The 25,494-nt window shown below is 43.8% G+C and overlaps 1 protein-coding gene across 1 annotated transcript in view; it reads right to left on the bottom strand.

The window, feature by feature from the left end:
- LSS (lanosterol synthase) overlaps positions 1 to 25,494 on the bottom strand; it is a 131,662-nt gene that overhangs the window by 14,158 nt on the left and 92,010 nt on the right. The window contains exons 15-20 of the mRNA XM_053698896.1: positions 16,942 to 17,091; positions 16,755 to 16,851; positions 16,519 to 16,624; positions 16,269 to 16,334; positions 16,084 to 16,164; positions 15,618 to 15,782 (exon numbers count right to left, since the gene is read on the bottom strand). Coding sequence (XP_053554871.1) covers positions 15,618 to 15,782; positions 16,084 to 16,164; positions 16,269 to 16,334; positions 16,519 to 16,624; positions 16,755 to 16,851; positions 16,942 to 17,091 — 665 coding nt within the window. The remainder of the gene's footprint in view (positions 1 to 15,617; positions 15,783 to 16,083; positions 16,165 to 16,268; positions 16,335 to 16,518; positions 16,625 to 16,754; positions 16,852 to 16,941; positions 17,092 to 25,494) is intronic.

Below are 25,494 nucleotides of genomic sequence, written 5' to 3'. Positions count from 1 at the left end.
AGAAGTGAGTCCCTGGTTACCTGGTCTACTTGAATTTGGGGAGACAAATCTGTATAGTCCCCATTCCACTGATTGAGCATGCACAGCTGTAATGGTCTTAGATGAATTTGAGCAAAAGGAACCACATCCATTGCTACGACCATTAGTCCTATTACTTCCATGCACTGAGCTATGGAGGGTTGAGGAATAGAATGAAGAACTCGACAAACGTTTAGAAGCTTTAGCTTTCTGACTTCTGTCAGGAAGATCTTTATTTCCACAGAATCTATTATTGTTCCCAGAAAAGGAACCCTTGTGGACGGTGACAGTGAACTCTTTTCTATGTTCACCTTCCACCCGTGAGATCTGAGAAAAGCCAACACAATGTCTGTGTGGGCCCTTGCTTTGGAAAGAGACGACGCTTGGATTAGGATGTCGTCTAGATAAGGTGCTACAGCGATGCCCCTTGGCCTTAGGACCGCTAGAAGGGACCCTAGCACCTTTGTGAAAATTCTGGGAGCGGTGGCTAAACCGAATGGAAGAGCCACGAACTGGTAATGTTTGTCTAGAAAGGCGAACCTCAGGAACTGATGATGAGTTTTGTGGATTGGAATATGCAGATACGCATCCTTTAGATCCACGGTAGTCAAATATTGACCCTGCTGGATTGTTGGCAAGATTGTCCGAATGGTTTCCATTTTGAAGGATGGAACTCTGAGGAACTTGTTTAATATCTTTAAATCCAGAATTGGCCTGAAAGTTCCCTCTTTTTTGGGAACCACAAACAGGTTTGAGTAAAAACCTAGACCTTGTTCCCCGGAGGGGACTGGGTTTATCACTCCCATCTTTGATAGGTCTCTTACACAATGTAAGAATGCCTGTTACTTTATCTGGTCTGAAGATAAGCGAGACAGGTGGAACCTACCCCTTGGAGGAAGTCACTTGAACTCTAGCAGGTATCCCTTGGAGACTATCTCTAGTGCCCAGGGATCCGGAACATCTCTTGCCCAAGCCTGAGCGAAGAGAGATAGTCTGCCCCCTACCAGATCCGGTCCCGGATCGGGGGCTACCCCTTCATGCTGTCTTGGTAGCAGCAGCAGGTTTCTTGGTGTTCAGAGCGGCAAGGAGAATGACTGGGGGGCGGAGCCAGAGGGGGAGCTATATGGACAGCTCTTGCTGTGTGCTCTCCTTGCCTTTCCCTGTGGGGGAGAATATTTCCCACAAGTAATGGATGACGCCGTGGACCGGACACACCAATGTTGGAGAAAAGGATATTAGAGAACACAATTATTGATTTATAACAATTTATAAGTGAAAGAAAAATGACTTTATATTTGAAATGAATTTAAACAAAATGATCTGTTAACGAATATTTGACACAAGGAAGGTAATCCTGCCTCAATTTGAATGCACAAGAGCAGGGTAAATGAATCATCCCAAACAAAAGAGTGTTGGGGTAATGTAGCTCAAGTGAATAAAGAAGCAGATTTGGCTTCTTAAATGTATGGTTGCAGGACTTCATGCAAGCTAGCACCACAAAGCCTGAATGCACTTTGATAAATCTTCCCTTAAATGTTGTCTGCTAAACAGATTAGATGAAATCATAGAGACATACAGACTAAATTGTTGCAGGGAAATCTGTTATCATTTTCGAACTCATTTAAGAAAACTACAAATTATCAGAATTTACAGGTTGCCAAAAGTATTAAGCTTAGCAAGGCTACCATCATAAATCTGGTCAACACACATAGGGCCAGATTACAAGTGGAGCACAAAAAATATTGCTTTAGCGAAAGCGATATTTGCGCTCCACTTTGTAATATCAGAGCACACTAATGTGCACTGGTATTGCAAGTTTACAGTTGGGAAGCCTTACACTCACAAGAGCATGCTTCCATAGGCTCCTAGCGCAGCAAAGGGGGTAAGTTGTGCAGTGATGGCAGCAAAGTATAAACATATATGTATATACGCATAGCCATATATATTTACAGGGAACACACAGTTCCCATAGACTGCAATGTAAAGGCACTTTTCATACATTCTATCCTATCCTTTTCTGATTTATTTTTAACAGAGCCGAGTTCCCATGTTGCCCGGTGACGTCATGGCGGATGTGGCGCTTCTACCCGTGAGAGCGCAGAGTTTGGCGGCTAAAATCCTGAAAATATTCACTAATAAAAGATGATTTAATAACTTGAAAAATGTCCAAGTGAGTGCTCTTCATACAGTGACTATTAATTATTAACTTTAGCACCCTGGGTAAAGGATACTGGTTATCAGGAGTGCTAACGTTTTCACTTTTGCTTATATATATATATATATATATATATATATATATATATATATATATATATATATATATATATATATATATATATATATATATAAAATAAAATAATGATATGGGGGCGGAGCTAACCATTGGAGAGTCAGGACGTGTCTGAGCACAGCTCTGCTCTTGACAATACATTAAAGTGATTATTTGGGTGTTAAAACCATAAATATTTTACTGTCTATTGCCTTTAACTGCAGTTGAGGCCACCTAAGGTCTTACTGGCAGCGACATTGCTCTACCACAGGCTCTGCAGGTGCCACTTTTCGGTCCGGACCATATTGTGAGCAGCAGTGCTCTGGAAGACAGGGGCCCTACTCTAGTGGCCTGATAATCTGCCCTTACAGTTGATTTAAAGGGACAGTCTACACCAGAATTGTTATTGTTTTAAAAGATAGATAATCCCTTTATTACCCATTTCCCAGTTTTGCATAACCAACACAGTTATAATAATATACTTTTTACCTCTGTGATTATCTTGTATCGAAGCCTCTACAAACTGCCCCTTTTTTCAGTTCTTTTGACAGACTTGCAATCTAGCCAATCAGTGCCTGCTCCCAGTTACTTCACGTGCACGAGCACAGTGTTATCTATATGAAATATGTGAACTAACACCCTCTAGTGGTGAAAAACTGTTAAAATGCAATCTGAAAGAGGTGGGCTTCAAGGTCTAAGAAATTAGCATATGAACCTCCTAGGTTAAGCTTTCAACTAAGAATACCAAGAGAACAAAGCAAAATTGGCGATAAAAGTAAATTGGAAAATTGTTTAAAATTACATGCTCTATCTAAATCATGAAAGTTTATTTTGGCCTAGACTGTCCCTTTAAGCAAGGGTCACTACCTACATCAGCTGCCAGCCTCCGTCAGCTATCCTGTGCCATTCACCCCCAGCTCCTGCTGACCGTGCCCTGCTGGCACCCGATTTGTGCAATTTGCTCCGGAGGGTCGGGGATCCGCTCCGGAGCACTAACCTACTGTTTTGAAGCTGGTTGAGATCTGTGGGTGCCCGGGATCAACACAAGACTAATCTATTGCCTATGCCCCGCGGAGACAGCCTGGTCAAAAAAAGGCGCGAAAAGACTCCATCTTGGGCCTACCTGCCTCCCGTCCACTCCGGCTTCCATGGTGCTGCGGTCTCCTGCCTGGCGGTGATATCAAGTACCGGAATCTTACCAACCAATCCGAGCCCTTTTGGAATCACCCGACAGCCGGAGCAGCGGTCCCTATCTGTTCACGACCGCTTGGGCGCTAGCAGAGGCGCTCCTCTTCCTGTTAGCTTGGCAAGCTCCTGTGTTAGCTCCGGAGGGTCGGGGCTCCGCTCCGGAGCTGAGACCATCTGTCCTGCAGTCTGCGGTGCTCTGGCTGGGTTCCTGCTACCCGACATCAAGCTGCTGTAGGAGTCAAGCTTCAGGATTCGACTGTGCAGCTGTGAGGTGAGGCTACTCGTTCCCTATCTCTGTGCCCTCATAGTTCACTCACCTAGTGTTGTCTCCAGACTGCCCAGAGAACCAGGTAGGCCTGCTCCACCCCTTGATAACTACGGATCATTTATAAGGGATCAGGGATGCATTGGGGTTATTGTGTAGGGGACTCATCCCCATTATTAAGACCCTTGGATCATCTAATAAGCCTTAAGGCCCGGCAGAGGGGATTGCTGACAGCACACTGCCTGAGGCCCAGTTTATGGGGTCTAAGAGTTCCCGGTCCTAGTCCTGCCACAGCTCAATTCTTCCTCCTGCATTCATGACCCTATATGCTCCTCTTTGACCTTCTGGGGCAACTTTTGGGAGGTGGTGAGGGCCTCAAATTGCCTTAAATTGCTAGTAGGAGCCAACAAGATTAAGCTCTTACTTGTGGGCTAGCTCTGTAACTCTCCTGGGCTGTTAAACCAGGGTGGAAGATCAGCACTGAAGATCTGTAACACTTTGAAAGGATTTTGGGCAGCTACAGCCTAGGACTCTAGTGGACCCTCAACATTCCTGCTCTAATTTTACTTAAGATACTTCACTGCACAGCTAGTTTTGACATGTGCCTGCTCTGACTGTGAGGTGGTGGCAATTTAGCTGCTGCGTCAGCATATGTACCTCTGTGGCGCTGGCCAAGAGTGGAGTGTGGTTGCTATTATTATGTATACCTTATATTTTTAGGGTCCTTTAGGCGCATCCAAACTAGATTAACTTACAATCTAAACTTCACCTCACAATTTGTTTTACCCCCCTAGTCCCAGGTAATATCCATACACTTCCCCCATACAATTAGGTATTTGTCACAAGTTTATCAACTCGCATGACCCACTAGGGGGCCCTCACTTACTACTTTGTAACTCCTTCTTATTATACTTTTAAACTAGGCACACACATCAGGTAGGCACTGGTACTCTCTACATAACTCCCTATCTATAACAACACACTGCAGAGCCTCCTACTGCTTAATTTACCTCTGCTGCACTCACAGGGCTCCCTGGCGTGGGGTTCCCACACCCTATCTAGCTGTACTCTGCAAAATCTCCCCTCTCCTCTCCGCCCCTGCCCAGCCTGTCTAGGCGGGTCACTTCCCACTTCCTTTCCCCCTTCCATCGGGTCGTATCCCCTTTTTCCCTGGGGTAAGGGGCAGATGAGCGGATAACCTCACCCTTTCTACACACCTTGCGCTTCACTAGGCCTACAGATCAGCCCTTCCACCCACACAAGCCTCACAAGATCCTACTGCCCGTCAAGGAGCCCAAAGAGAGGGAAATAAGAGCCTACTTTTAGCATGTGTGTATTCTCTTACCCTTCACCACGTTGTAATTAAGCTGCTGCGCCAGCATATGTGCCTCTGTTATCAATTGCTGAGTGGAGTGTATTTAAACTATTTGTATAGTTAATTGTTCTCTGTAAGTTACCAGCTACTGGGAGTTCAGCAACTGAGGGAGGTCGGCTTCCTAACCGCTTATATTTATTGTCAAATTTAGCTGGCCTCCAACAGACGTCTTAATTTGTGTACTAATTTGGTAGATGCTCCCTTGAGACTCTCCCTTTCCGGCCCACTCTCGTGAGCTGGTCACTTTCAATTACCTTTTCCCCTTCCTTCAGGTCGTATCCCCTCTTCCCTGAATCTGAAGGGGGTATATTACGTATTGAGTATTAATAATCGCTGCTTGCTGAGTGACTCTTACTACGCCTCGAGATACTTTGGTGACTTGAAGCTTTGGTCAGTACTATATTCTCGGCACGGTACTAACTCACTGACCAAGACCTACTCCTAGAGTTCCAGAGTATTTGCTAATCAACTGCTAACTTTACTTCTGTATGGTATGTGTAAAATTTCCGTGCTAATACTGTTTGGTTAACCTACCTGTGGTGTCTACCGGACTCCTCTCTCCGCTTGATTCGGTACTTTCAGACGGATGTTAAGATCTGAAGGGTGCTTTATTGCTCCTCAAGTGCCGTCATGAGGGGTTAGGGGTCAGGGGAGATCATCCAGCCCTGCTCCAAATATTATTGTACGCATACATGTGAACTTTTCTTCTCCCTTCACTTCTATCAACCAGTAGAGTTTAAGCTTCTTACTCACAGCCTCTAATTTTTGGTTAGCTGTTTAGACCAAGCTATTGGTTCCCTTCTTGAAAATGCCTCATACTTCTAGAAAACACTTGAAAACCCCTGGATCTGTAAAGAAAACAGTCCTCGACCACTTTACACAATCTTCCAAGGAGCGCTCAGTGGATTCTAATGAGGGTCAGAGCGACTCCGAGTCAATGAGAGGGATCCCAACCAGACCATGTGCTATCGGCTAAGCCCCAACATTATATCACGGAAGTCACCCTCAAAAAGTTACTGGCTAACCAAACCCACTCCATAACCAAGGAGATTCAGCCGAACAGATAAACCAGCTGGAGTTCAAGCTTGCTGATGTGGAAGATAGAGCTCGCAGAAACAATGTTCGTTTAGGGGAATTCCGGAAGATGTCCTACCTGCTGATCTACAAAACTACCCAAAAGACCTCTTTGAGGTTCTCCTCGGACCAACGGAAGGGACGAATGCTACCATGGAAAGAGCACACAGAGCCCTGCGTCCAAGAACGGTTTCACAGGAGAAACCTAGAGACGTTATTGTTTGCTTCCATAGCTTTTTATTCAAAGACAAGCTCATGCAGGCGGCCTTCCGCAAACCGCAAATGCCTGAAAGGTTTAAGGATATCCAGTTGTTGCCCAACCTCTCAGCTCATACCCTGCAGCACAGAAGATACTTCCAACCAGTTACGCTATCCCTCCGCAGGGCAAATATCAAGTACAGGTGGGGATACCCAACCAAACTGATCATAACGAAAGATAACAAGACATACAAAGTGTCTTCTCTACCTCAGGGGATCACCCTTCTCACACAATGGGGCCTTATGGCTGACAGCTCCGGGGAGCCCTCCTCTGCTCACTCGTCATTAAGAGCCACCGCCCCTGAGTGGACCGTCAAAGATCAAAAGACCCAAGAGGTTGAAAACCCAGCAGTCTCGGGACCCCCCTCAGTCATCCACCTTATCTTCCTGAATCTGAGGCCACCACTGGAAAATTTGCTCTTATTTAGATACCTCACAATAAAATGAGAGAAGCTTGGACATCTCAATCATTTTCCTGAGATACTACCGTCCTCTGTCAACTTACCTCACGGAGGCTGATTTTGAAGTCACTTGGAGATTTAGTTATTGGAGCAACATCTCAACATACAGGCTCAACTAGCCTTTCGGGACTTACCCTCTATTTTAAATGTTTGATGCTAAGTTTTTTCTGTTAAGGAGCAGGGTTGGTATGCCGCAATATGTGTCATTTCTTCATCTGACATTTATTGTAAGTTGTTAGAGTAATTATCTATATAATGTTATAATATTTGTTGATGCCTCGTGTGAGGTTCCACTGGTTGACAAGTTCTAGTTGTTCATGTGTTGTTTAATTCACTTTCTTTTTTTTATTTCTCATGGAGTGGGGCTGGACTCCCAGCCCTCACACACATAGTCCTACTCTTAGCTCCCCCCATATAGGGTAGCCCACGCCAGGGTTCCACCCAGGTGGACTACTTCCACCTCATACTGTCGATACATCCTGAGAGCCAGTGTTGATTGACTCCTTTCCCTTTCCTTTTTCCCTCTCCTCCCTAGGCAGAGTCCACTAACCAATAGAATACCTTTTTCTCATACCCTTCCCCTCCCCCTCTTATCTTGCTTTCCCTCTAAGAAAAGACCTAGAAAATTACCCGACTTAGAATCCTCACACACAACTCTAGAGGCCTTAACTCCCCATTCAAGCGTAGTTTACTTACCCGTATGCTCAAGCATCACAACCCTGATCTGGTTTTCCTACAAGAAACCCACTGGAAGCTGGACACACCCCATAGATTTCACTCAAGTTCTTATACGACCATAGAGCACTCCCCATTTATTAAAAAAGCCAGAGGTACAGCTATACTGATTCACAAGAAGATTACTTTTGAACAAATCCAGGTCCTTAAAGACCCCCATGCTAGATATACCATATTAGTCTGTAAGTTAGACACACCCTAGTCTCAATATACCTACCCAATTCTCACCAACCCGCGTGTCTTAGGAAAATTTTACGGTTAATAGACCAACACAGACAGGGCAGGGTTTTAATAGCAGGGGACTTCAACATGATTTGGGATACTAAAATGGACCGTAAAACCTTGATACAGACTAAAGCCCAGCCCCAACTGAGCCTTCTTTCCACACGGTTCAGAACTATTATGTCAGAATTTGGTTATTTCGATATGTGGAGGTCGCTGCATACGACAGACAGAGATTATACCCATTACTACCCCGCGCACAAAACCTACTCAAGCAAGCCCGTCTTAGAAAGCTGGTAGGTCTCACTTTAGCTGAAGCCCATTGTAAACTTAGATTGTTAGAAACCACTAACCGGGTAAACATTACAAACGAAACACTAACACAGATTTCGGCCGTCAGGGCACATATCAACCAATTAGAACTATGCCGCACACAAGAAAATCTTACAAAACTTAGGCAACTATTCTACCATAAAGGCAATAGAGCAGACACCATGCTAGCCCATAAACTACGTCACCGGAACAATATGTCCCGTATCCACCAAATACAATACAACAATAAAGTGATAAGATTGCCCTCCTTGATAAGGGACTGCTTTGCGGATTATTACTCCAAATTGTACAATATAGAGAAAAATGAAAACAAATTCCCCGCCCCTACACAACACATTAGACATTTTCTTAACTCTCTAAATCTCCCGACTTTGACTTCAGAACAACAAGAGTCACTGACCAGCCCATTTACCCTGACTGAGCTCAAGCAGGTTATCAAGCATCTGAAACCTTTTAAGGCCCCTGGGCCAGATGGATTCCCCGCGCAATTTTACAAGACCTACAGCCAAGAATTGGCTCCACTGCTCCTTAGGTTTTTTAGCCTGGCGCGACGGGAAGGCAATATCAAACAAGAATTTTTGGAAGCTAGCATTATCATGATACCCAAGCCAAACAAAGATCCCTCACTGTGCCCTAATTACAGGCCCATTTTGTTGATCAATGCAGACATCAAAATATACTCAAAATTGTTGGCCAACCGCATTTGTAAACTCTTACCTAGCTTAATTAATCCGGACCAGGTCGGATTTATATATAACCGTGAGGGCCCAGACAACACAAGGCGCCTTATCAATATTGTTTGCGAATCGACAAGAATGAATAAGCCCTTGAATGAATAAGGCTTTCGATCGGGTTCGATGGACCTATCTCTGAGAGACTTTGAGAGCTTTCAAGTTTCCTTCTGATATATGTCTAGCGGTGCAAGCTCTTTACTCTAAACCGATGGCTGTAGTCAGAGGCCTGGGCTTCCAATCTGGCCCATTCCCACTAACTAACGGAATGAGGCAACGGAGATATATTGGTGGGGTTATCCCCAAAAGTATATCTCGGACCTGCAAGCGAAATTAAGCAGGTCACTCACCTAGGCGTGAAGATGTCGAACAGTTTAGAGCAGATGGTCAAGGATAACTACCTCCCCCTTTTGGTAGATCTGCAAACTTTGAAAACCGAATGGGATCATAAGTCTATATCTTGGATGGGCCGTATAGCCTCTCTTAAAATGTCCTTCCTCCCTAGGCTCACCTACCTCTTTAGGTGTCTCCCAATCAGAATACCTACCCACCTTCTATTGCAATTCCAAAGTGAATGCACAAAGTACATTTGGCAGGGAAAGGTACCTAGAGTTGCCCACAGATCCTTACAATTCCCTATTCAGCTAGGCGGGCTGGCCTCCCCATCCATAGTCAAATATTATGAAGGGGCTCACTCACCAAGACCTACTCCTAGAGTTCCAGAGTATTTGCTAATCAACTGCTAACTTTACTTCTGTATGGTATGTGTAAAATTTCCGTGCTAATACTGTTTGGTTAACCTACCTGTGGTGTCTACCTGACTCCTCTCTCCGCTTGATTCGGTACTTTCAGACGGATGTTAAGATCTGAAGGGGGCTTTATTGCTCCTCAAGTGCCGTCATGAGGGGTTAGGGGTCAGGGGAGATCATCCAGCCCTGCTCCAAATATTATTGTACGCATACATGTGAACTTTTCTTCTCCCTTCACTTCTATCAACCAGTAGAGTTTAAGCTTCTTACTCACAGCCTCTAAGCTATTGGTTCCCTTCTTGAAAATGCCTCATACTTCTAGAAAACACTTGAAAACCCCTGGATCTGTAAAGAAAACAGTCCTCGACCACTTTACACAATCTTCCAAGGAGCGCTCAGTGGATTCTAATGAGGGTCAGAGCGGCTCCGAGTCAATGGGAGAGGGATCCCAACCAGACCATGTGCTATCAGCTAAACCCCAACATTATATCACGGAAGTCACCCTCAAAAAGTTACTGGCTAACCAAACCCACTCCATAACCAAGGAGATTCAGTGAAGCCACGCCGAACTCCAAAAGGATATTTCAGAAATTGGAGAAAGAATAGACTCCTTGGAAAGAAAACAAGATGATCTAGCTACGGACCAGACAAACCTTCTGGCATACTCAGAATCCCTAGCCGAACAGATAAACCAGCTGGAGTTCAAGCTTGCTGATGTGGAAGATAGAGCTCGCAGAAACAATGTTCAGTTTAGGGGAATTCCAGAAGATGTCCTACCTGCTGATCTACAAAACTACCTAAAAGACCTCTTTGGGGTTCTCCTCGGACCAACGGAAGGGACGAACGCTACCATGGAAAGGGCACACAGAGCCCTGCGTCCAAGAACGGTTTCACAGGAGAAACCTAGAGACGTTATTGTTTGCTTCCATAGCTTTTTATTCAAAGACAAACTCATGCAGGCGGCCTTCCGCAAACCGCAAATGCCTGAAAGGTTTAAGGATATCCAGTTGTTGCCCAACCTCTCAGCTCATACCCTGCAGCACAGAAGATACTTCCAACCAGTTACGCTATCCCTCCGCAGGGCAAATATCAAGTACAGGTGGGGATAATCAACCAAACTGATCATAACGAAAGATAACAAGACATACAAAGTGTCTTCTCTACCTCAGGGGATCACCCTTCTCACACAATGGGGCCTTATGGCTGATGGCTCCGGGGAGCCCTCCTCTGCTCACTCGTCATTAAGAGCCACCGCCCCTGAGTGGACCGTCAAAGATCAAAGACCCAAGAGGTTGAAAACCCAGCAGTCTCTGGACCCCCCTCAGTCATCCACCTTATCTTCCTGAATCTGAGGCCACCACTGGAAAATTTGCTCTTATTTAGATACCTCACAATAAAATGAGAGAAGCTTGGACATCTCAATCATTTTCCTGAGATACTACCGTCCTCTGTCAACTTACCTCACGGAGGCTGATTTTGAAGTGTCAAAGTCACTTGGAGATTTAGTTATTGGAGCAACATCTCAACATACAGGCTCAACTAGCCTTTCGGGACTTACCCTCTATTTTAAATGTTTGATGCAAAGTTTTTTCTGTTAAGGAGCAGGGTTGGTATGCCACAATATGTGTCATTTCTTCATCTGACATTTATTGTAAGTTGTTAGAGTAATTATCTATATAATGTTATAATATTTGTTGATGCCTCGTGTGAGGTTCCACTGGTTGACAAGTTCTAGTTGTTCACGTGTTGTTTAATTCACTTTCTTTTTTTTATTTCTCATGGAGTGGGGCTGGACTCCCAGCCCTCACACACATAGTCCTACTCTTAGCTCCCCCCATATAGGGTATCCCACGCCAGGGTTCCACCCAGGTGGACTACTTCCACCTCATACTGTCGATACATCCTGAGAGCCATTGTTGATTGACTCCTTTCCCTTTCCTTTTTCCCTCTCCTCCCTAGGCAGAGTCCACTAACCAATAGAATACCTTTTTCTCATACCCTTCCCCTCCCCCTCTTATCTTGCTTTCCCTCTAAGAAAAGACCTAGAAAATTACCCGACTTAGAATCCTCACACACAACTCTAGAGGCCTTAACTCCCCATTCAAGCGTAGTTTACTTACCCATATGCTCAAGCATCACAACCCTGATCTGGTTTTCCTACAAGAAACCCACTGGAAGCTGGACACACCCCATAGATTTCACTCAAGTTCTTATACGACCATAGAACACTCCCCATTTATTAAAAAAGCCAGAGGTACAGCTATACTGATTCACAAGAAGATTACTTTTGAACAAATCCAGGTCCTTAAAGACCCCCATGCTAGATATACCATATTAGTCTGTAAGTTAGACACACCCTAGTCTCAATATACCTACCCAATTCTCACCAACCCGCGTGTCTTAGGAAAATTTTACGGTTAATAGACCAACACAGACAGGGCAGGGTTTTAATAGCAGGGGACTTCAACATGATTTGGGATACTAAAATGGACCGTAAAACCTTGATACAGACTAAAGCCCAGCCCCAACTGAGCCTTCTTTCCACACGGTTCAGAACTATTATGTCCGAATTTGGTTATTTCGATATGTGGAGGTCGCTGCATACGACAGACAGAGATTATACCCATTACTACCCCGCGCACAAAACCTACTCAAGCAAGCCCGTCTTAGAAAGCTGGTAGATCTCACTTTAGCTGAAGCCCATTGTAAACTTAGATTGTTAGAAACCACTAACCGGGTAAACATTACAAACGAAACACTAACACAGATTTCGGCCGTCAGGGCACATATCAACCAATTAGAACTACGCCACACACAAGAAAATCTTACAAAACTTAGGCAACTATTCTACCATAAAGGCAATAGAGCAGACACCATGCTAGCCCATAAACTACGTCACCGGAACAATATGTCCCGTATCCACCAAATACAATACAACAATAAAGTGATAAGATTGCCCTCCTTGATAAGGGACTGCTTTGCTGATTATTACTCCAAATTGTACAATATAGAGAAAAATGAAAACAAATTCCCCGCCCCTACACAACACATTAGACATTTTCTTAACTCTCTAAATCTCCCGACTTTGACTTCAGAACAACAAGAGTCACTGACCAGCCCATTTACCCTGACTGAGCTCAAGCAGGTTATCAAGCATCTGAAACCTTTTAAGGCCCCTGGGCCAGATGGATTCCCCGCGCAATTTTACAAGACCTACAGCCAAGAATTGGCTCCACTGCTCCTTAGGTTTTTTAGCCTGGCGCGACGGGAAGGCAATTTCAAACAAGAATTTTTGGAAGCTAGCATTATCATGATACCCAAGCCAAACAAAGATCCCTCACTGTGCCCTAATTACAGGCCCATTTTGTTGATCAACGCAGACATCAAAATATACTCAAAATTGTTGGCCAACCGCATTTGTAAACTCTTACCTAGCTTTATTAATCCGGACCAGGTCGGATTTATATATAACCGCAAGGGCCCAGACAACACAAGGCGCCTTATCAATATTGTTTGCGAATCGACAAGAATGAATAAGCCCTTGAATGAATAAGGCTTTCGATCAGGTTCGATGGACCTATCTCTGGGAGACTTTGAGAGCTTTCAAGTTTCCTTCTGATATATGTCCAGCGGTGCAAGCTCTGTACTCTAAACCGATGGCTGTAGTCAGAGGCCTGGGCTTCCAATCTGACCCATTCCCACTAACTAACGGAACGAGGCAACGGAGATATATTGGTGGGGTTATCCCCAAAAGTATATCTCGGACCTGCAAGCAAAATTAAGCAGGTCACTCACCTAGGCATGAAGATGTCGAACAGTTTAGAGCAGATGGTCAAGGATAACTACCTCCCCCTTTTGGCAGATCTGCAAACTTTGAAAACCGAATGGGATCATAAGTCTATATCTTGGATGGGCCGTATAGCCTCTCTTAGAATGTCCTTCCTCCCTAGGCTCACCTACCTCTTTAGGTGTCTCCCAATCAGAATACCTACCCACCTTCTATTGCAATTCCAAAGTGAATGCACAAAGTACATTTGGCAGGGAAAGGTACCTAGAGTTGCCAACAGATCCTTACAATTCCCTATTCAGCTAGGCGGGCTGGCCTCCCCATCCATAGTCAAATATTATGAAGGGGCTATGCTTACCCATATATCCCAATGGGGTGTGCTTCAGGCGCGAGACAGATGGAGGGATATTGAACAAGCCTCTCTTCCATTCAACATCTATCTCAGAGACTTAATCTGGACCCCAGCCCACAGCCGCAGAATCTTGGGAATAACCAACCTCGTAATACTCGAGTGTCTGGCTGTCTGGGATAAGATTCATAACCGAGGGCTGATTGCACCTCATCCCTCCCCGATTACGTCTGTCCCGGGCCTCCTTTCAGGTCTAGCGGAAACACACCCAAACATGTGGGCGCGGGTTGGGGTTAAACAAGTTTCGGATTTTTGGTCAGGGTCAAACCAAGACGGGTTTATCTCGCTAACTCAGGACATTCCTTGTGAAAGCATTCCGCCTTTTCTTCGTTTTGAACTTATCAGAATCAAGAGTTTCCTCGCTAGCTGGGGTTTCCTTCACAGTGCCTCTCGCCCGCTAACCCCATGGGAGTCCATCTGGCGCGGGGGACGCAGACTGCTTAAGCCACTATCGAAACACTATAACTTATTTGACGGTAGTATACCACCTGACCTGGCACCACACCTACTTAGGTGGAACACTCTACTTCACACCCACATCTTGGTAAATGCCTGGCAGAAGTCCATTACGCTTACCAAAAAGACGCTGCACTGCGTAACAACCTTTGAAACCTATTATAAAGTTATATCCCATTGGTATTTGGTTCCTACGCGACTATCCAAAATGTTCCCACAGACATCTCCTCTCTGTTGGAGGCAATGCGGACTCCCTGGTGATATGCTTCACACGTGGTGGAAGTGTCCAAAAATTAGGCCCCTATGGAATCTATGCTTTCATACTCTCTCTGCTTTTCAGATTACATTACCTAAAAGTCCAGCTACGGCACTCCTCCACTTAAACATTCATTCTCTCCCCATGCAGAGAATATTATGCATATACCTCCTGTCCTCGGTTAAAACTAATATTGCAAGGTTTTGGAAGATGGAGTCCCCCCTCGTTGGTCTGAGATCCTAGACAATATGGCCTATTTGTACACAATGGAAAAAGATATTTATTACAGTCTAGATAGAGTTGATTTGTTTGAATTGGCTTGGGTTGATTGGAAGGATACATACAACACTTCATGGAAACCGATGACCAAGTAGTTAATAGCTCTGCCCCAGCCCAATGCGGGTAGATTAGCTGTCTGCCTCCTCCCCTTTCCTCCCCTAACCCCATCCCCCCCTCCCTCCCGAGGCGACCACGCTACGATGTATCAACTTCACTCTTTTTTCTTTCCGTTTCTGAACACATATGTTTACCACCTGTATTAATACGGCTCCCTCTCCTTAGCTAGAGGGACCGCTGAATTTTGCTGTTATGTGATATTTAGACGGTACACTCATACCCTTGCTATTAACCAATTTGTGTAGGGGTCCTGCGAGTCCCCAGTTGTGATATGTTATACTTAAAACCTAATAAAATATCAAAATAAAAAATAAAAATAAAAAAAATTATAATAATGATATAGTGTATAATAAAAATCTATAATTATATTTCACAATATTTGTATTGCTATAGCATACGTAATAACATTCTGTACCATATTCAAATATAAAGTCTGCTGCTTGAAATGCAAGAGGCACATTTTTGTTAATTAGCGTCATAATATAACAGTAAAAAAACTATACAAACAATGCACATAAAACACACTATTTACCGTCTTGAAAGAAAAAGCAAAAGGTATGCAAGGACAGGAGCATTTTTTGAAAGCGTACATGTATATTCATTTTCTAATTAATAAATAAAGATTCTGTACTCACCCAACAGCCATCAGACCCAGCAGAGCCCAGCAGGTATTGTGTATTTGGGAGTTTGCGCTCTGGACGTATTTTCTTTGTTCACATGACTCAAAATCTTCCCCCCAACCACCATCTGCCATCTGGTGGGACAGCAGGAAATTGCAGGCACGAAGAATCTCTGGGCATCTAAATACCGAAGCAGAAGATTAACATCAATGCTGGAGCTACATGACAGATAGATAAGAACTTTCCAACTATATTTCCCATGAATCCCACAAAGGAAGAACTACAAAGATGAAGAAGGCAACCCTTAAAATCTTAGGGCAACTAATGAGATAAGAATATATATTCTTATTATATGTGTGGCTTAGATATTTCAACATTTTGTGCAAAACATGAGTGTTAGTCTTAGTGCCTGCACAATACAAGTAAATCTTACAAAAGTATTAATGAATGGCACCTGTGCCAAAAATATTACGATACCTACCCTTCTTTGTATTTGTGTCCCATGCAAGCGAAAGCTTCCAGCCCAAACCAGATGCCATATGTAAAACATACTCCCCAGGACCTGCAAAACAGAGCACAAAAGTAAACCATGGGGGAGAAGAAATATAGCCACATAATCACTAAATGTTATGAAAAATGTCCCAACTTGAAGAGCACTGAACTTACCCCTCCCAAGATCCATCTTCCCTCTGCACTGTGCGACAATATTCCAGCCCACGATTTAGCGTATCGCTGAGGACAGTAAGCAGTTAAGGTAACTAATCTATGTAAAGGCATTATGTCAGTTTGGTGGGTTTTAATGTTATGCTCATGCATCATGATAAGCAGACATTATTATGTGACACAGGTAAGTGTGCATGCAAACCTTTGTATCTATTTAATGCTGTATATAAGCATGTAGGGACATGTGTTTTACCTAATATCATGGGCTCGATAGTCAGCATCAAACTCCTGGAAATGCTTCAGTGCCTGTATGACAGCCGATGTACACTCCACGTATGTGTAATCAATCATAATGTCCCCTATAAGAAATTATATTATTACCTTTTGTGGGAAAAAACTATGGCCACTGAGAAAATATTAATGTTACAGATGTTGCTGACTCATGCCATCTCCTGATTTATGTTTTCACTTTCTTATTCCGGCACTTACCAAACACCTCAGATGGATTTAGTAGCTCTAGTAGACGCCCTCCACGTTTTGTTTCATATGTGGCAAATCCACCATCAGGATTGCGCATACTGAGCAGCTGGAAGATAGCACTGTCCTGGTCAAAAACACACACACAAACAGACACACAGGTGTATAGAAAAAAATAATAATAATTTTATGCTCTCACCACATCCACTGCATCCTGAAGCCTCTCCCGGGGAACATGATTTGATAAGAAAGAACATTTTTCTTGTAACATGATAACAGACTTCAGTCCCTCAGCTGTGCAATCTGCAACTATCCAACCACAGTCACGAGTGCTGAACGGAAAGCCCCCCTGTGACACAGATACAAAAAGTCACACAATAACCATAGGATTACATGCTAAAGAAGTTCTTAGGGGTTAATTCAAGGCAGACATCTCTTCTAATTCAAAAATGGTGATGGTTTCCAAAGAGCTATTTTTGTATCAATAAACCTAAGTTTTAAAAATATTAGTAAATATTAATTCATATGTGAACATAGTTCTTCACATCCTAATCAAAATAAAACCTTTAAACATTGTAAGTCTATCCATCAAGAGACTTATAAAGCTCCCTTAAAAGAGCTGTAAGAAAGATATATTTTGTTTTTATCCCTCTATGTGATATCTGCATTATAAGGGTAAGGCTGTATTTCTAATATTTAGTGTACTTGATTAGGAAAGCACTTTAGGTTGTCTGTTTTAGTGTACATTGTTGGTTATCATATGTTATCAAAATTCATATATTTAATCTGCTTGTGTTAGGGCAAATACATTGGTACAAATGTATTTTTTTTTTTTTTTTATAAATATTTTTTATTGAGGTTTAATTCAGGGCATACAATTCAGACATGTCAAAAAAAGCAGACAATGAGATTTCTTCGGACATAATATGAATACAATCCAACAATATAGACAAGGTATGTTTAGTTGACAATATTAAATAGTCTGTGGTAACATGCAATATGCCCTAAGCAATGTTAACCCTCACTATGGCCCATACGGTCTCTCTTGGACCCTGTAGTGTAAATCCTCAGAGGGTTATCATGGACACCAGGAGACTACTCTTGAGTCTCTAAGAGAAACCTCTGTTTTCTTATTTTTCACAAATATATACAACCCAAGTGAAATTAACAAAAGGAAACAAGCAAACAAGTAATCAATATATCATGCTAGATACAAAGGAACAGGAAAACTTAAAGACCTCATTTCTCTATTTTATAAACTTGGCAATAAACAATTTTTGGGTCGCTGACCAACAAAGAGGATTGGAGTGAGGAATGTAGAGGAAAAGGCACTGTAGGGCCACTTTTGGACCCGGAATATGATATTGATATAATAAGTACCTACAAGTAATATACTTACTGAGCTTTACTAAAGAGAACCTTAAGGATCTGGACTATCGAGGAGTTTATGTATAAGTATACATATTTGGCAGCTTGATCTTAAGGCTTGTGGTAGAGAACACATATTACCAATAGTACAGGGCTAATACCAACACAAGGGATTCCTCCTCAAACCCCTATATTACCTATATTAGAGGTCCGGCATGGTTGAGAATGGGGAGGTGAAGCAAACCTGAGCAATGGCAAATGCTTACAAGCTGTGAGTGTATTTATGTGATAGGACTAAGCTATTAATACTAGAAGGCAAGTCACAAAAGCCTGGTTATTTTATCTCAAAGATTCAGTCTGGGGACAAATTATAACCCTGTCAGGGAGGGGGGCAACCCACTATCAGTTAGTTAGGGAACCTTAGTCTAAGACAGAGAGCCTGAACAGCCCCGTATCTATAAACCAGTGAGGTTATATTGTCAGCTGTGTGAAAGTACCAGTTCAATCCCCACAGTCTAGGCATGCCGTTATTATCTCAACCGTAAGATATAAAAGTACAGCCTATGCGGCAGTGGCTATAAGAGCGCTGTGCAAAGAATTATGGCGGGATTCTGGTGTTCTCAGGCAGCTAAAACACAGTAAGATTGGGTAAGTTAGTGAATTGCCTGCTTTATAGGTAGCCACTATAATTAGTAATAGCAGAGATATGTTAAACAGTACGGGTCAACGACAGAACAAAGCACAGAATATATGTAGCATTGAGCATACTGGTGACGTACATCTGGGAGAAAAAAAAAAAAAAAAACATGCAGACATTTATTGATTAGGAAAAGGTGGAGTATTGTGGCCTCCCAATAAAATGTGTCCCTCAAACTTTAAACTTCAGACCCACCATTACGTGTAAGTCAAATGGGAAGCAAACCTAAATATAAGCATATTGTCAAATGGGAATTAATAAATAACGCCATAGGGCAATATCAGCCCCGGGCATCATGGGAACAGTTCAATAGAGACCTTTACTTTAAAGTTCAGGGGGTATAAAAATGAAAATTACCAGGCCTCACTCCAAGATTTAATGTCCTGCTGTCCCCGCAAGTTCACAGCCACTAGCCTATGCCAGATCGTGCAGGGCGTACAGCAGCCCCAGAGTCCACAGAGCCAGGAATGTTCTTAGCTGCTATCAACAGGCCGCTATGCGGAGAGCGACTTAAACATCTCCAGAGACCAATCAAGCCTCTGCAATGACCACACCGGAACAGTGTCTGCGCACTGAATACCGCCAGCTTGCTTCCACGGCTGCTCCGGACCTTTATTTCGGGGGTTGTCTCCCAGGTAGGGCTTATCCAGTGTCGCCATACCACTTGCGCGACTCGGCGAGTCCTTCTCAATCCTGTGGTCATGTTCAAGTTTCCGTTTCCAATTGGGGCCACATTTTTAAGAATGGCGTCCTTTGATGCCGGGTGTGATAGAGTCTTATGTCGGCTATCAGCAGATGTGCTCAGCCAGTCACCTCCTGTGAGTCTCACTGCTGCCATGCGTGAGCCGCGGTCTAGCTCTCTTCGTTGCCGTGGAGAGTAAATAAGATCAGGGCTCTGCTGTAGAGTTACGTCTCCCGGAGCGCCTGCTTTACTCTCTGCAATATGGGCACCAGGCAATACTTGTTTGTCGCTGCCATGTGGGATATCCCTTTCAATATAGCCCCTATGATGTCCAAGCGGTTCCTTTTCTTTTACACGTCCATAGTTCCCGTTAGCAGCTGCATCCACAAGCCCTCTATCGGTATCCTTGTAACACATCTGCATTGTAGGTAAAAGTTGGCCGTCAGCATGTGCGGCTCTCAGCTGAAGACAGGGAGCAGTTATAGTATGATCTTCAAGTTCTTCCACGAAGTGTACATCATCTCCATCAAGGGAATCTGTCTCCCATGCTGCATCCGTTAGGCCAACATTGCCACTGGTAAGAGTAGATGACCTCACGTTAAAGCGCCTCACGATTAGTAAGTGTAGTTTTGCGAAGTGCTCCTCTAGAAGTATACAAGTTTTTCTCTCAAACTCATTTATTGATAGCTCCATATTTGCCATGTAGGGCATTGGCTACACAATAGGTGCAGCAGTTGTGGGGACCAGAGAGGCTTCAAAAAATAGGGGAAGGCCTCAAAACATAAAGTCCGGTACTGAGGGCTTGGGAGCCACACCACGATCCAAAACCCTATCTCTTGGGTCAGGGCGTCTTCAGATAAACCTCTCCACCTGATTAAATATGGTAATGCCAAATTTTTAGCCCAAAATAAGAAGAAAGGTGGTGAAGGGCTCAGGAGCTGAAGCTCAGTGCAACCAGTGATGGCCGCCGCCCGGAAGTCTCTCCAAATGTATTATTTTATGTAGGAGTCAGCAGTCACAAAGGCACAGTCACAAGCAGGGGCAGGTATATTGAAATCAAGTCTCACCGGACCCTTATGATACCTATCTAGGAAAGAGGTCTGAAAGTGTTGCCTGTTGAGAGCCGCTGGGACCCTAGAGTGATGGACATTTATTTCCTTTTCTTTCCTAAGATATGGTGAGTCCACAACATCATCAATTACTGTTGGGATATCACTCCTGGCCAGTGATATCAAGAAGGTCAAGAAGCCCCCTGCTGCCACCAAGACAGCATGAAGGGGCAGCCCCCGATCCGGGACCGGATCTAGTAGGGGGCAGACTTTCTCTCTTTGCTCAGGCTTGGGCAAGAGACGTTCAGGACTCCTGGGCTTTAGAAATCGTGACCCAGGGGTATCTTCTAGATTTCAAATATTCTCCTCCAAGTGGGAGATTCCATCAGCCAGACGTTTGTGTAACAAAAAAGATAAGGCAGAGATCTGACCCTTTAGGGAACTTGCTGATAAACCCTTCTCCAATCCTTCTTGGAGAAAAGACAAAATTCTGGGAATCCTAACTCTACTCCATGAGTAGCCCTTGGATTCACACCAATAAAGATATTTATGCCATATCTTATAATAAATCTTTCTAGTTACATGCTTACGTGCCTGAATCAAGGTCTCTATGACCGAGTCAGAAAAACCCCGCTTGGATAGAATTAAGCATTCAATCTCCAAGCAGTCAGCTTCAGAGAAATTAGATTTGGATGAAGGAAGGGTCCTTGAATGAGAAGATCCTTCCTCAATGGTAGTCTCCAAGGTGGCAGGGATGACATGTCCACCAGATTGGCATACCAAATCCTGCGAGGCCACGCAGGAGCAATGAGAATCACTGATGCCTTCTCCTGTTTGATTCGACAATGACCCGAGGAAGAAGAGCAAACGGGGGAAAAAGATATGCTAGGTTGAAGGACCAAGGAACTGCTAGAGAATCTATCAGCTCCGCCTGAGGATCCCTGGACCTTGACCCGTATCTTGGGAGCTTGACATTCTTACGAGATGCCATGAGATCTAACTCCGGCCGACCCCATTTGAGAATCAGGTTGGAGAATACTTCCGGATGGAGTTCCCACTCTCCCAGATGAAAAGTCTGCCTGCTCAGAAAGTCCGCCTCCCTGTTGCCCACCCCTGGGATGTGGATCGCTGACAGATGGCAAGAATGGGCCTCCGCCAACCGGATTATCTTGGCTACCTCTGTCATCGCTAAGGAACTCCTCGTTCCTCCCTGATGATTGATGTAAGCCACTGTCGTTATGTTGTCCGTCTGGAATCTGATGAACTGGGCCGAAGCCAACTGAGGCCAGGCCAGAACAGAATTGAAGATCGCTCTCAATTCCAGGATGTTTATATGAAGGACAGACTCCGCCGGAGTCCACACTCCCTGAGCCTTTAGAGGACCACAGACAGCTCCCCACCCTAGAAGGCTGGCATCTGTTGTCACAATCACCCAGGATGGTCTGCGAAAGCATGTTCCCTGGGATAGATGATCCAGAGGCAACCACCATTGAAGTGAATCCCTTGTCTCCTGCTCCAGGGTTATTCGAGGAGACAAGTCTGCATAATCTCCATTCCACAGCCTGAGCATGTTTAACTGCAGAGGTCTGAGGTGAAACCGAGCAAACGGGATGATGTCCATTGCCGCCACCATCAGTCCGATTACTTCCATGCACTGGGCCACTGACGGTCGAGGATTGGACTGAAGGGCATCTAGAATCTTTGATTTCCTGACCTCTGTCAGAAAAATCCTCATAGATATAGAATCGATTACAGTTCCCAAGAAAGTCACCCTTGCTTTCAGGATTAAGGAACTTTTTTTCCAGATTCACCTTCCACCCGTGAGTTCTGAGGAAGGATAGTACAATGTCGGGAAGGGACCTTGCTTGTTGACAAGATGGCGCCTGGATTAGAATATCGTCCAGATAAGGCGCACAGAACCTTTGTGAAAATTCTGGGTGCCGTGGCCAGTCCGAAAGGAAGAGCCACTAACTGAAAGTGTCTGTCCCCGAAAGGGAGACCTTAGGAACTTGTGATGATCTCTGTGGATAGGAACATGTAAATATGCATCCTTTAAGTCCACTGCCGTCATAAATTGACCCTCCTGAATCAATGGAAGAATGGTACGAATAGTTTCCATCTTGAAAGATGGAACTCTGAGAAACGTGTTCAGACTCTTGAGGTCTAAAATAGGTCTGAAAGTTCCCTCCTTCTTGGGAACTACAAACAGATTTGAATAAAAACCCTGCCCGTGTTCCTGTACAGGAACAGGAGTAATCACTCCCAGGAAGGAGAGGTCTCTAACACAATGTAAGAACGCCTCTCTTTTTATCTGGTTTGCAGATAATTGTGAAAGAAGAAATCTTCCTCGAGGAAGAACATTTTTGAACTCCAGTCTGTATCCCTGGGACACTATTTCTATAGCCCAGGGATCCTGAACGTCTCGCACCCAAGCCTGAATGAAGAAAGTCTGCCCCCCACCAGATCCGGTCCCGGATCAGGGGCATGCCCTTCATGCTGCTTTGGAGCCATCAGCAGGCTTCTTGGACTGTTTACCTTTGTTCCAAGGCTGGTTGGGTCTCCAAGTGGGCTTAGACTGCGAATAGTTTCCTTCCTGTTTAGAGGAGGAAGAGAAAGAATTTCCCTTGAAATTGCGAAAGGAACGAAAACTATTTTGACGTCCTTTTTGTTTATTTCTCTTATCCTGAGGAAGGAGATGACCCTTACCTCCCATGATGTCAGAGATAATTTCCTTCAAGCCAGGTCCAAACAAGGTCTTTCCCTTGTAAGGAATAGCTAGAAGCTTAGACTTACATGAAACGTCCACAGACCAAGGTTTTAACCATAAAGCTCTGCGGGCTAGTATAGAGAACCCTGAACTCTTAGCTGCTAATTTAGTAATTTACAGAGAAGCATCCGTAATAAAAGCATTGGCTAATTTCAGAGCTTTAATCCTATATTGGATCTCCTCCAATGAAACCTCAGACTTAAGAGACTCAGACAGAGAATCAAACCAATAAGCTGCTGCACTAGTGACAGTAGCAATGCACGCAGCCGGCTGCAATAGCAGACCTTGGTGAACATAAATCTTTTTAAGTAGACCCTCCAACTTCTTGTCCATGGGATCCTTAAAAGCACAGCTATCCTCAATGGGAATAGTCGTTCGCTTGGCTAGGGTGGAAAAAGCTCCTTCCACCTTAGGAACTGTCTGCCAAGTTTCCCTGATAGCGTCCGCTATAGGAAACATCTTCTTGAAAATACGAGATGGGGAAAAAGGAATACCTGGTCTCTCCCATTCCTTAGAAATAATCTCCGAAGTTCGTTTAGGTACTGGAAAAACGTCTGAGTAAGAAGGAACTTCAAAATATCTGTCCAATTTACTCGACTTCACAGGAGCGACTACTACTGTAGAGTCGCAGTCATCTAAAGTCACCAAAACCTCCCTGAGTAACAGGCGGAGATGTTCTAGTTTAAACCTGAAAGATACAACCTACGAATCAATCAAAGGTAATGAACTTTCTGAATCTGAAATTTCGCCTTCTGATAGAACCTCCATACCCTCTAACTCCACTCCCTGGGAGGGTACATCCGAGATTTTCACCATTTCATCAGAAACCTCACGGACAACATGGTTGTCCTTCCTCTTACGTTTGCCTTGTAATAAAGGAAAGGCAGGTAACGCATCAGAAATTGTAGAAGACATAAACGCAGCTATGTCCTTTAAGGTAACTCCAGCGGGTGCTAGAGCAGAAGTGCAGGGCACTGCTTGTGCGGGCGTTAAATCTTGGGACGCTTGGGGAGAAAGCTGCGGCATACTCTGAATCTCATCATTAGACTCCTGAGAAGCATCCTCCTTTGAAAAATTTTGTTTATGAAAAATCTTTTCCTTATAACTTAAAGCCCTCTCAATACATGAGGGACAGAAAGGGATTGGTGGTTCCAAATTAGCATCCAAACACATGGAACAAGTAACACTTTGCACTGCTCCTATGTCCATACTAAAATACAAAAGTAAATTTTTTTTTTAAAAAAAACAAAAAAAAAAGTTATTGTCTCTTTAAGAAAATAAATAAAACGTTACTGTCTCCTTAAGAAAATAGATTACATAAGGAACAAATGGCCAAAGCTAATCAAATAATTAACAAAATATTTGATGACAGAAAAAGGGTCAAAAAAGAAAATGTTACTGTGTCTTTAAATTTTAAAACCGCAACTTTTTTACTGTAAAATAGAAAAAAATGTTCCCCAACAGTTAAATAAAACTAAAATCTGAGGTGCCTACCTGCCACCAGACTCGCGCCATGACCGGAACATTTGATGTCTCTTATAGATGAAAAGAACGATCAGGACACTCAGGAGCCCACAAACGCTACAACCGCTTGTCTGATTTTTTAGAAAGACATGCGGTAGTAGAGTTACATGAGCAACATCCACCTCAGTCGGCTCAAAACTGCGCAGTAAATTTAAAACAGCGCGCGAAAACGTGGCCCCGCCCATCGTGGGCGTAACTTCCCCAATGACTCTAACCGACAACGGAGCAAAAATAATGAGGAACCATAACCACCATTTACAATGGAAAGGAGCTAAAACATCCTTTTCCGACTGCCTTTCACATAAAAATCTTGTAAGATACTACAAGCTTTCTCCCAGCCCCAGTGCCTGTACTCATAGCTGTCAAAAACTGAACCCTCCATACAAGAGGGATTAATGTCCCCACATGAAGACTTATGCATACTTCAAATAAAGATTAAAATTAAGTTTAAGTGCCCACTTTAATCTGAGTCTGCTCCCCAGAATGTACAAAGTTAGCACTTACCTTAAATGCTGTCCGACAGCAGGACAGTCCAGCAGGTTTTAGAGGTCCTCTCCCTCCCATAGCCCTGTGGAATAAGATAAGCCTGAGTTAAAGGGACAGTAAACCTCAAAAATAATGTTATGTAATTCTGCACATAGTGCAGAATTATATAACATTATATT

The sequence above is a fragment of the Bombina bombina genome, chromosome 1 (assembly GCF_027579735.1).
Source record: "Bombina bombina isolate aBomBom1 chromosome 1, aBomBom1.pri, whole genome shotgun sequence".
NCBI lineage: Eukaryota > Metazoa > Chordata > Amphibia > Anura > Bombinatoridae > Bombina > Bombina bombina.
The sequence above is the reverse complement of the archived record's forward strand: the minus strand, read 5'-3'. Positions and strand labels throughout refer to the sequence as shown.